At 47.4% G+C, this 12,672-nt stretch overlaps 1 protein-coding gene across 1 annotated transcript; it reads left to right on the top strand.

Moving 5' to 3' along the window:
- Positions 1–3,205: 3,205 nt before the first annotated feature.
- On the top strand, positions 3,206–4,791 carry LOC139202461 (growth arrest and DNA damage-inducible protein GADD45 beta-like). Its single transcript, XM_070831952.1, has 4 exons — positions 3,206–3,391; positions 3,585–3,686; positions 3,775–3,991; positions 4,148–4,791. Exons 1-4 carry the CDS (start codon positions 3,348–3,350, stop codon positions 4,259–4,261), a joined length of 477 nt encoding a protein of 158 aa, XP_070688053.1. The 5' UTR covers positions 3,206–3,347; the 3' UTR covers positions 4,262–4,791.
- The last annotated feature ends 7,881 nt before the right edge of the window (positions 4,792–12,672 follow it).

Below are 12,672 nucleotides of genomic sequence, written 5' to 3'. Positions count from 1 at the left end.
CTCTATAAACCCCTTAATTAAGGCTTTAAAATACCATATTAACATTTTTCAGTTTCTATTAAACTTTATTTTGTTAACTGATGATCCTCTGATCACTCGTCAATACGCCCATCAACACTTAATCAGTGACACTGATGACAAGTTTCACTTAACTCAAGAGAGAAAAACACTTTTATCCTGATAACTTTCCTTTAAATGTTCGACATTTACGCCTGAAAACACTTTTAGTTCTAATTGATTTATCTTTAAGGCTTTTAAAGCTGATCGATTCAAAAAGGAATCGATTCCAATAGAAACATTCTCATTGTGTCTTTAATAAATCAGGTTAGTCATGTTTTAAGAGACTTAAGTTTAAGGGACTTAAGTTTAAGAGACTAAGTTTAAGAGACTTAAGTTTAAGGGACTTAAGTTTAAGAGACTAAGTTTAAGAGACTTAAGTTTAAGGGACTTAAGTTTAAGAGACTAAGTTTAAGGGACTTAAGTTTAAGAGACTTAAGTTTAAGAGACTAAGTTTAAGAGACTTAAGTTTAAGAGACTTAAGTTTAAGAGACTAAGTTTAAGAGACTTAAGTTTAAGGGACTTAAGTTTAAGAGACTTGAGTTTAAGAGACTAAGTTTAAGAGACTTAAGTTTAAGGGACTTAAGTTTAAGAGACTTAAGTTTAAGAGACTAAGTTTAAGAGACTAAGTTTAAGAGACTTAAGTTTAAGGGACTTAAGTTTAAGGGACTTAAGTTTAAGAGACTTAAGTTTAAGAGACTAAGTTTAAGACAGACACACATTAAGTTTTAAGGTATAAAATTAAGATTTAAGAAAACTTCCAGGTATAAAAAATATGATTTTAAAGTCATGTGATTATTTTCTGTTGATTAAAATCAATCAATTGATGAATCATCAAAGCTTCGTTTGAGAGGTCATGTGATCAGTAGTTTCACAATAAAAGCCCAGAGGCATCATCACGTGATCATCCAATCAGCGTGTCACACTTTTCCTTACTGAGAGCTGATTGGCTGCTAACGAGCTGATTGATTAACTCCTGATAGCTCGTCAATAATCACTTAATTAGCCCTCATTCCTCCATCTGAGCTGCAGTTTGACACCTGACGGAGTTTCTGTTTTCCATTAGCTGAACTTTAAGGTTTATTATGTTTCTTTAAAGTGAAAAAAATCAAAAAGATCAAACCTTTGTGTTTACACTTAAAAAGTCTGTTAATTGTTCATCTTACACCTTAAGTGTTCATTTTATGCTTCAGACGACTCTTAAATGTTTGTTTTAAATCTTTAAAACTGCTTTTAACAATCTTAAGATTTTACATTTAAAACTTAAAAACTTCTTTTTTGATTTGAAAGTTCCCTTAAACCTTCATCTTATGTCTAAAAACCCCTTAAACCTTCATCTTATGTCTAAAAACCCCTTAAACCTTCATCTTATGTCTAAAAACCCCTTAAACCTTCATCTTATGTCTAAAAACCTCCTTAAACCTTCATCTTATGTCTAAAAACCCCTTAAACCTTCATCTTATGGCTAAAAACCTCCTTAAACCTTGATCTTATGTCTAAAAACCTCCTTAAATCTTCATCTTATGCCTAAAAACCCCTTAAACCTTCATCTTATGGCTAAAAACCTCCTTAAACCTTGATCTTATGCCTAAAAACCCCTTAAATCTTCATTTTATGCCTAAAAACCTCCTTAAACCTTCATCTTATGTCTAAAAACCCCTTAAACCTCCATCCTATGCCTACAAACCTGAAACTCTTGTTATAGAAGCTAAAAGAAGTGAAGGTGAGATAAAGCAGGACCAGGATCAGACCAGCAGGGGGGGCCCAGCACCACAGACTCTCTTTAAGCTTTAATCTGCAGTGACTGAAGCTCAGTTTGTCTTCAGGTTTTTGTGCTCCGTCTTCTTTTCTATGTTCTATTATTTAACGGGGGGGGGGGGGGGGGTCAGTATCAGAGAACCACATGGCCTAATAATCCTGGAACCCCTTGAACTCTTTCCAACCCCCCCAGAATAATAAAAACTACAGTTTTACACCTTAAATGCCCCTTAAACTGAAAAACCTTTAAAGTTTATCTTAAATCTGAAAGATGTTTCTAAAAGTTCTGAAGACGAGACGCCTCTGGAAGCTCCTGAAGGACCCACCACAGTCCACCACAGTCCACCACAGTCCACCACAGTCCTCAGTGACCCCCTGACCCCCCCCCCAGAGCAGCTCCAGGACCAGCTCATGACCCACGAAACTCCTTCATCTCTTACTGAAAACCCCTTAAAGCACCCAAAACCCCCTTAAAGTGTCCTGAAACCTTCTCAGAGACCCAGAGCCCCCTCCCTTCAGGAACCCCCCCCGCATGTGTCCCAGTTCGTTGAACCAGTTTCTCAGAGTCCTGCTCCAACATGTCCTGCAGGTTTCACCGCTGCAGGTCACTGGGGGGCCACTGGGGGGCGTCAGAGAGCCGGATTTACTCTGCAGGGAGTCCAGATCCAAAGTGGATCCCTTTTATTAACAGTTTTTATCACGCAGCCCAGATTCACAGGATCCATCAGTGAAATAAACCAAACCAAACCTCTCGTGCATGTCGCCTCGTGCTGACTGTTACTGTGCTCGTGCTCTCCCTGCAGCCCTGACACCGCCCACAGGCCTCGTGCTCTCACAGGGCTCATCACCTGCTCCAGCTCCCCCAGTGCGCTTCTGCAGGAACCAGACTCCCTTTAGAAAAGTCTGGATTTAAGATTAGTCGCTGTTTGGGTGTTTGTGCACGGGCGTGGAGGGTCTCCCCCCCCGGCACCCCCCCGCTGTGGTTCAGGTGAGATCCCCGGGCAGCAGGAACAGATCCTGGGATCAGTGAGGGGGCGCAGGGGGGGGGATCTGGAAATTCCTCCAGAAAAAACTCCCAGTAAACAAACTGGGAAAGTGTGAGGAGGAAGAGGAGGGAGAGGAGGGAGAGGAGGGAGAGGAGGAGGAAGAAGAGTGAGAGGAGGGAGAGGAGGGAGGAGACGAAGAGGAGGGAGAGCGGGGGATTCTCCGAAACCACCCACGTGGGATCACCAGCGTCTGCAGCGCGCTCAGCCAATGGACGCAGAGTACGGGGGTTGTATTGACAGCGGAGAGCCAATCAGGGAGCGAGCGGCGGGGCCCGGTGCCGCCCACCGCGCTGAGAGACTATAAGAACCGGAGGGAGAAGCTCCGGCGGCAGAGAGCAGCTCAGTCCGCAGCACGGATCCACTGGATTACCGCTTGTTGGGACCTTAACGGGACTTTAACGGGACCTTAACGGGACTTTACCGGGGCAGCAGTGGATATTTGTTCTTCTTGTCGTGGACCTACCGGATTATTTCACTGACGTCAGCATGACTCTGGAGGAGCTCGTCGGATCCAACAGCACCGAGAAAAAGTAAGTTCCCGGTTCCCGGTGCGTCAGGGGGGCGTTATTACGCACCGGCACGCGGCTGCAGAGATGGTTGTGTCCACGAACTCTTGTGTTTTCTGGGTCCTGGGGGGTCCTGGGGGGTCCGGGCTATGAGTCGTGTCTTGTGCAGTTTGTTGTGAACTCTTTCGGTCACTAACCCCCCCCCCCCTGTGTGCAGGATGGACACGGTGAGTCAGGCTCTGGAGGAGCTGCTGGTGGCGGCGCAGCGGCAGGACTGCGTCACGGTGGGGGTGTACGAGTCCGCCAAGCTCATGAATGTGTAAGTTACCCCCCCTCACCGATGATCTATAATGAGCCGCTGTGAGCGCGGACCCTGGTGCTGACTCTAACCCTGCCCCCCCCCACAGAGACCCGGACAGCGTGGTGCTGTGCCTGCTGGCCACCGATGAGGAGGATGAAGGAGACATCGCGCTGCAGATCCACTTCACGCTGCTGCAGGCCTTCTGCTGCGACAACCACATGAACATCCTGCGGGTGTCCGGCACGAGGCGGCTGGGCCAGCTGCTGGGGGAGGACAGCGGGGAGAGCACCGAGCCCCGGGACCTGCACTGCATCCTGGTCACTGTAAGTACCCCCCCCCCCCCCCCTGCATGTTGTGGTGATACAGATCAGCTACTAAAGATCGATAATCAGATAGTTGTTACGTAATAAACCACGGGATGACGTGTCCCGGTGCTCTGCCAGTTGTCTGACCGTGTGCCCCCCCCACCTGTGTTGCAGAACCCCCCCGTGCAGCCGCTGCAGAGCGCGGCCCTGCAGAGCGTCAGCAGCTTCTGTGAGGAGAGCCGCTGCAGGAACCAGTGGGTTCCCTGTCTGGAGCTGCAGGACCGCTGAGCCGAGCCGAGCCGAGCCGAGCCGGACCGCTGCGGAGCGGTGACAAGGAGTCCGAACAGCCGTCCTCCTGTGGGGGGGAACCACGGCGTTTGAGTTGAGATGGGGGCCGGACCGAACCGGGATGAGCCGAACCGGGCCGAGCTGAGCCGGGGTCTTCCTGCTCCTACTGCCGGATTGGGGGGGTTGATTTCGCCGGGGAGGGGGGCGAGTGAACCCGGTACCGAAGGGGGGCTTTAGAGGAGGACTCTGGTCCCGGAGCTGCAGAGAGGGGGAGGCTTTGAGAGCCGTCACGTGACTGACGGACCCGCTGATGAGTGGATGACGTAGGGAGCTGCGCGCGGAGCTCCGGACTGTCTGAGCTGCAGGTGTCACTCACCTGTCCGCGAGCACATGGACTGAGGAGACGTGACGTCAGGCTCTACTGTTATTGTGTACATTTCCTGTTATCAGTGACGTAATGGAGTTACACTGTGACGTGCGACTATTTACCTGTTCATGAATCTACCTGACCAATAAATGATTGAAGGAGAGTTTACTGACTTCTACGTCTTTAATCCAGGTGTGTGTGTGTGTGTGTGTGTGTGTGTGTGTGTGTGTGTGTGTGTGTCCACCACACTGCAAACTTTAACTTCTTCAGTTCCCAAAATAGAACAAAAGCTCAACCTGAGGAGGAAAAGTAGAACTGTGACAAACATGATCTGTTCCAGTGGTGAAAGTTATGGATCACTGGTTCATCAGTAAAGGGTCACTCCACTGTTTCTACCCATGATCCTCTCTGTCCTCATCCTGGTGTGTGAGTGACTGGTAGGTAGTAAAAGTGTTGGAACTGGTCCAGTAGATCACCTCAGCCAGCAGCCACCAAACGGGCTGCAATGGCTGCAACGTGATCCTTTGGGACAACTGCACCTGATCACAGTAGGTCCACTAAAAGAGCTTGTTTGATCCACTGACAGGCTCAGAGTGTTATTCTAAGTGTGTGACAGCATCATGGAAAGGATCCCTACAGAGAGAGACCTGGAAGATCCTTTTGGTTTAACCACAAACAGCACACACACCAGACTACATTCACTAAAACAGGGATTTTAGAGCTGCTGCTCCATCAGGTGGTTGGAGAGCTGATTTCATGGTACCACAGTGACATTAAAGGTTATTCTACAGCAACATAGCAGCACTGAGAGTCGGCCTCCAGGTCCTGTCAGACAGTGGACCCGGCTCACCTGGCCGGACCTGGTCGTTGTGCCGCCGTCCCACAGAGTCAGTGTTCCTGTTTCCAGCGGAGCTGAAGCTGAACTGTGAGCTAATTTAAAAAGACCACAGGGGACACAGAGCGTCACCTCAGTACTACCTGAGTAACAAAGAGTCAGGTTGGACTTCTGGAGAGCAGACATCTCCGCCGCCACATCGGGACACCTGAGAAATGGAGTTAACGCTTATTTCTACAGACTAGATCAGGAAGTGGGTTCTTCCCAGAATGCACCTCAGTTTCTACACCTGAACAAACCTGTGAACTCTCTGAGAGCCACTCTGACTCCAAGTCTCTGTTAATAATTTGAGTGTTTCTGGATAAAAAGTGTCTCCTGTTCCATCACAGAGGTCAGCTGTTCTTCCTCTGAGCCGTTAGAGGCTGTCTGTCTGACTGACTGTCTGTCTGACTGACTGTCTGTCTGTCTGACTGACTGTCTGTCTGACTGACTGTCTGTCTGACTGTCTGTCTGTCTGTCGCTCTGCGTCCTGTTCCAGACTTCAGTAAAACCATGAACATATGATCCAGTTTTTATAAAATCAGTTCAAAAGTGAAAAAGACTCCAGAAATGTTTCAGCTGATGAAGACGAAGACGAAGAATCTGTTGCTAGGAAACATTTGTAACGCCGGAGGCCAGAAACACCACTAGCTCCTGCGTTCACAAACATTTAGCTGCTGGTTTTGGAGGTTATGCTAGCGACCGATGCCACGCCGACTTCCTGTCGTGGTCGTCTGCAGAAATCTTCGTCTGAAAGCTGCTCAGTGGAGCAAGAAGCCAAAGAAGTTCCACTTCCACTACCTGGGTGCTCCTGTCATGGGTCTATAGAGCTGAGCCTGCTAGCTTCCTGTTAGCCCTGCGCTAGCTTCCTGTTAGCCCTGCGCTAGCTTCCTGTTAGCCCTGCGCTAGCTTCCTGTTAGCCCTGCGCTAGCTTCCTGTTAGCCCTGCGCTAGCTTCCTGTTAGCCCCATGCTCTTGTTGCTCTTCCAGACTTTCCAAATGTTTTCAGACTGAATGGATCAAACTCTGATGATGCTAAAATCGCCAATTTCCGGACGTCTCGTTCACAATGTGAGTCGTGACGGACGGCGTCGCTGTAACAACAAGAGGAGAGCCCACAGACGACTTGTGATCCTCGGAGCGTTCGGGCCGAGGCTGGAAACGGCTTCAGTAACACTAAACCGTGAGGGATCTTCTCGTGGTCTCTGTGGACTCTTGGTGTTTCCCTCAGTCCTCCTGCTGAGGGTCAACCTGCTGAGCTGTGAACTGAAGCTCTGCAGTCGGCGCCGCCCATGATGTCACATCCTGATGTCACATCCTGTTGTAGCGGGGACTCCGCCGCTGTGCTGACGCCACGGGCCTGTTTGTTTTGGCAGGCGGCCCGTCCCTGCAGGGGCGGACGGGGCCTCTGACACACAGACGGAGTCCTGAACAGGGTGAACAGGGAGAACTGAGCCCGAGGCCTCAGCCCCCCCCCCCCCCCACGCCGAGCCGCACGCAGCGCTCCGACTGTCACGGAGACTTTGTGACGCAGCTTTTTTCACACATGAAACCCGTCAGGTTTGTGGTTTGAAGTCTCTCTGCAGCTCTGCTCGCTTCCTCTCACTGGGGGGCGAGTTTCACTTTACAGGCGACATGATGCTCTCTTCACGCTCACCAGACTCCATTCACTGAAACAGGGTTTTAGTCTGAGGCTCCTTCATCATCATCATCATCACAACATCTTTGTTGTCTTCAGCTTCTCAGAGAGTCACAAAAGGAAGGAAGTTGTGTTCAGGGTTCTGTAAAACATCAGTCTGCAGATGTTTGATCGACAGTCTGAACCCCAAAGATGTTCAGGGCTGGAAAAGATCCTCAGTGACAGAACATGTTAAAGGAAATCAGACTTCAAAAGTGTCATTTGTCTGTTGACTAACTGATTAATCGACTGATCGACTGATCGACTGATCGATGATCAGCTCCTCCATGTTTGAAAAGCCTCTCTGTGCAGGACATGTTCATATATTCAGTCCATCGCTCTAAGAATCCTCAGCCCCCCCCAGAGGGGTAAATGATGCAGATCCTCACTCAGGAGCAGCAGCTTTATTTTTGGTCCAACACTGAGGAGGAATGTGTGTCACTGTTATTTCTGTTCAGCTGCAGCGTCCGCACGCAGCGAGGAGCCCCCCCGCTCTCAGCCCTACGTCACGTCACCGTGGAAACAGATGGAGCTCGACGATTGGCCGGCAGAGCCCGGAGCCTCCACGTCGGCGTGCTACGTAGGGAGATCCTGCTGCCACGTCACTGACCATGTAAGGCTGGTCCAGGATCAGGGGGATGAGTCACACAGCAGCAGGAGGAGGAGGAGCAGGAGGAGGAGGAGGAGGAGGAGGAGAGCACAGTCAGAGCGAAGTCACATGAAGGATGAAGCTGAGAGAGGCAGAGATCGCTGCTGCATCACAAAAACACGCAGACAGAGCTGCAAACAGCAGATTTCTGACGCTGAGCTCAGGTCAGTGAAGGCAACACGGGCTGTAAATCTGTCATTTCAGAGACGTCAGTGATCCTGGTGCCACGAGAGAAAAGGTCTGTAATCCCAAATCCTTTAATAAACAGAATATCTGAGTAACTCAGTAACACTGACTGATGGAGGCAGCAGCTCTAAAATCCCTGTTTTAGTGAATGTAGTCTGGTGTGTGTGCACCACAGGACACCTGAGAACAAACCAACAGGTCAAATCACTGACCTTCGCTCCTCCTGCTCCTATTGGCCGACGCCGTGTGATGTCACCACAGCAGTGACAGAGTGAGTTCAGACTGAACGGTGACCTTTAACCCCCGGCGGTGAGACGCTGCAGCAGGGACACAGTTCAGCTCAAACATATTGATTATTGATTTATTTATTAATATCACATCATGTTTGGTGTAAATATGAACAAGTTCACTTCACTGCAGCGACGACCACGAGCCACCCCCCCCCCCCACACTTCCTGTGTGTGTGTGTGTGTGAGAGTGTGTGTGTGTGTGTGTGAGAGTGTGAGAGTGTGTGTGTGAGAGTGTGTGTGTGTGAGAGAGTGTGTGTGTGAGAGTGTTTACTGGAACAGAAAGTGAACTTTCTGTCTGTGTGTGTTTAGCGGACTGAAGATGTTTCCACTTTTGAACATTTGAACATTTGGACATTTGAACATTTGAACTTTTGAACATTTGAACATTTGGACATTTGAACATTTGGACATTTGGACATTTGGACATTTGAACATTTGAACTTTTGAACATTTGAACATTTGGACATTTGAACATTTGAACATTTGGACATTTGAACATTTGGACATTTGGACATTTGAACATTTGAACATTTGAACATTTGAACATTTGGACATTTGGACATTTGAACATTTGAACATTTGAACATTTGAACATTTGAACAGGCCTCTGTAGTTTGTAGTTTAGTACATTTTATCTTTAAATACAGACGTCAGTGGTGAAAATGCTGAAAGGATGAAAAGCAGGATTTTACTGTTGGAGTGAATAAAGCAGTAACATCCTGTTACCCTTACATCACTGTCTTAAAAGTCACCAGACTCCATTGACAAAAACAGTGATTTTACTCTTTGTGTTACTTTGATGTTTTAAAGCATCAGTTCAGCTCCAGCAGTGTTTGTGTGGCACAAAGAAACCAACAGATGTTCTATGAGGTAAAATTCCTATTTTTGTCAATGGAGTCTGGTGTGTGTGGAGACAACAATAGAAGTCTACAGTGGACCAAATGCACTCAGTGACACTCCCCTCCGGCCAAGACCAGACATGACTGAAGAGAGAAGAACATAAATAAAGTGGAAGCGTGAAGTCGAAGTGAGTCTCTGAGCAGAAACACAGTTTTCCTTCTTCTCTGCAGCTCTGAGCTAAAAATATCTCCTCTGGACGCCAGCGGTTATTTTTATCCCAGCTGAAGCTAAATTTACTGAGCCGGGCGTCTCCCCGCCCGTCCCACCGCAGTTACAGCCCCCAGTCCTCCCCCCTCCTCCCCCCTCCTCCCCGCTGTGTTCAGGAGCCAAACCACAGAGACAGAAACAGTCAGACAGGAGCAGAAACCAGAAAACTAGAAAAGATCAAAGTTTGAATTTCACTGTACGATTCAGTGTTCAGAGAGTGTGTTTAACTGAAATACTGATTATTCACACTTTAACCCTCTGAACGCTGCTTCTTCTTCTTCTGCTGACGTCGTCTCTTGGAGGATCTTCTTCTTCTTCATGTCCCTAAAATGTGTCCAACCTCAGCTAGAAGGTTCCAGAAGTCACTGAAGCAGAATGAGTGAGAAAAGACTTCAGACATGTTGTTCATCAGAGGAGACTAAAGAAAGACAGAGAACATGTTGATCCAGAACAACAGTGGATCTAAAGAAAGACAGAGAACATGTTGATCCAGAACAACAGGAACACTATAGACCTCCACTACACACTGACACACTGACTAACTAGCACACACACACTATAGACCTCCACTACACACTGACACACTGACTAACTAACACACACACACTATAGACCTCCACTACACACTGACACACTGACTAACTAACACACACACACACTATAGACCTCCACTACACACTGACACACTGACTAACTAACACACACACACTATAGACCTCCACTACACACTGACACACTGACTAACTAACACACACACACTATAGACCTCCACTACACACTGACACACTGACTAACTAACACACACACACTATAGACCTCCACTACACACTAACACACTGACTAACTAACACACACACACTATAGACCTCCACTACACACTGACACACTGACTAACTAACACACACACTATAGACCTCCACTACACACTAACACACTGACTAACTAGCACACACACTATAGACCTCCACTACACACTGACACACTGACTAACTAGCACACACACACACACTATAGACCTCCACTACACACTGACACACTGACTAACTAACACACACACACACACTATAGACCTCCACTACACACTGACACACTGACTAACTAACACACACACTATAGACCTCCACTACACACTGACACACTGACTAACTAGCACACACACACACTATAGACCTCCACTACACACTGACACACTGACTAACTAGCACACACACACACACTATAGACCTCCACTACACACTGACACACTGACTAACTAACACACACACACACACACTATAGACCTCCACTACACACTGACACACTGACTAACTAACACACACACACACACTATAGACCTCCACTACACACTAACACACTGACTAACTAACACACACACACACTATAGACCTCCACTACACACTGACACACTGACTAACTAGCACACACACACTATAGACCTCCACTTTGAATGACTCCTCTGTCTGTTATAGTTTTCATTGGGGGGAGGTCTGTAGTTTCTCCGTCTTGAACTCATCAGAGCAGCTTTCTCTGTGAGCACGAGGCCACAATTACAGACCTGAGGTACCCCCCCCCCCAGTCCAACCCCACCCACCCCAACCGCAGTCTGATCTCAAACCCAACGCCCCTCCCTCCCTGCTGCTCCTGCTTCTGTTTGTCCTCCAGACCACAAACCAGAGGGGGCCTGGAAAACCTGGAAAAGACTGAAATCAAGGAGGTTGGTTGAAGTTAAAAGAGTTTAAATCTGGTTTCTACACATGAACTTTAACATCACTCACTGTGATTCACTTTGCAGTGAAAATACCTCACAGGTGCAGATTTACTGTTGCAGTAACACCCAGAATACATCTACACCATGTTATATCGCTCTCCTCAAACACACCAGACTACATTCACAAAAACAGGGATTTTAACTCACAGAACACAGGAGCTGCTGGTCTGCTGCTGCCTTCATCAGGTGGTGTTTTTGTGTTATTGTGTGTTAAACAAATGTTGTGTTGTATCAGAATGAACCCTTTAAAACACCAAAGTCACACAATAACTCAAACACACTGACTGATGGAGGCAGCAGCAGAGCAGCAGCTCCTGTATTCTGTGAGCTAAAATCCCTGTTTTTGTGAATGTAGTCTGGTGTGTGTGCAGAGAGAGAGAGTGAGAGTTGAATAAAAAACATCTATCTCAAAGTATTTTTGTTGCAGCCATTGCAGCCCGTTTGGTGGCTGCTGGCTGAGGTGATCTACTGGACCAGTTCCAACACTTTTACTACCTACCAGTCCGTCAGACACCAGGATGTGGACAGAGAGTAATGTAATGACAGAATATTCATGTTCAGTGTTTATTTACCTGCTCAGACGTTCTGGTCTAATCACACAGGAGGAAGTCAAACCTCAGTATCACAGTTTCATTATGCAAATCTCAGGTGTTGGGTCTTTCCCAGAATGCAGCAGGGACAAAAACCTGAGACCACAACTGCCTCAGGGACACCCCCCCCCCACCACCACCAATTAGTTATGCAAATAAGACTGATTTAGTTTTCAGTGCTGATTCTACATGAGCTGCTGCTGAGGAGGAAGAGCAGCGCTGTGTTCATCATTTACATGTTACAGACGTGTCCTCTCATCCACCCAGTCTGGTCTGTAGGCCGACTTATAAGGCTGTTAACATAGAGAAATTACAGATAAATAATTTAGAATAGAGACATAATTGGGAAGAATTTGGAGTGCTTGTCAATATCAGGGGCCAGCTGCATAAAAATAGACTCAATCTTTGACTTAAATATAACTTTAAGTCAAACTTTTCAAACACACCAGACTCCATTGATAAAAAAAGGATTTTAGCTCACAGAACACAGGAGCTGCTGGTCTGTTACTGCCGCCATCAGGTAGTGTGTTTGTGTTATTGTGTGTTAAAGAAATGTTGTGTTGGATCCAAACTGACCCTTTAAACTACCAAAGTCACACAAACACACTGACTGATGGAGGCAGCAGCAGAGCAGCAGCTCCTGTGTCCTGTTCTCTAAAATCCCTGTTTTAGTGAATGTAGTCTGGTGTGTGTGCTGTTTGTGGTTAAACCAAAAGGATCTTCCAGGTCTCTCTCTGTAGGGATCCTTTCCATGATGCTGTCACACACTTAGAATAACACTCTGAGCCTGTCAGTGGATCAAACAACAATAACACAACTACAGCAGAGCGACCTGAGGCCGAGCAGCTGACTGAGCAACAAGGCTTCAGGTGTGTGTGTGTGTGTGTGTGACACCTGCTGAGT

Source organism: Pempheris klunzingeri, chromosome 6 (genome assembly GCF_042242105.1).
Source record: "Pempheris klunzingeri isolate RE-2024b chromosome 6, fPemKlu1.hap1, whole genome shotgun sequence".
Classification (NCBI taxonomy): Eukaryota; Metazoa; Chordata; class Actinopteri; order Acropomatiformes; family Pempheridae; genus Pempheris; species Pempheris klunzingeri.
The sequence above is the reverse complement of the archived record's forward strand: the minus strand, read 5'-3'. Positions and strand labels throughout refer to the sequence as shown.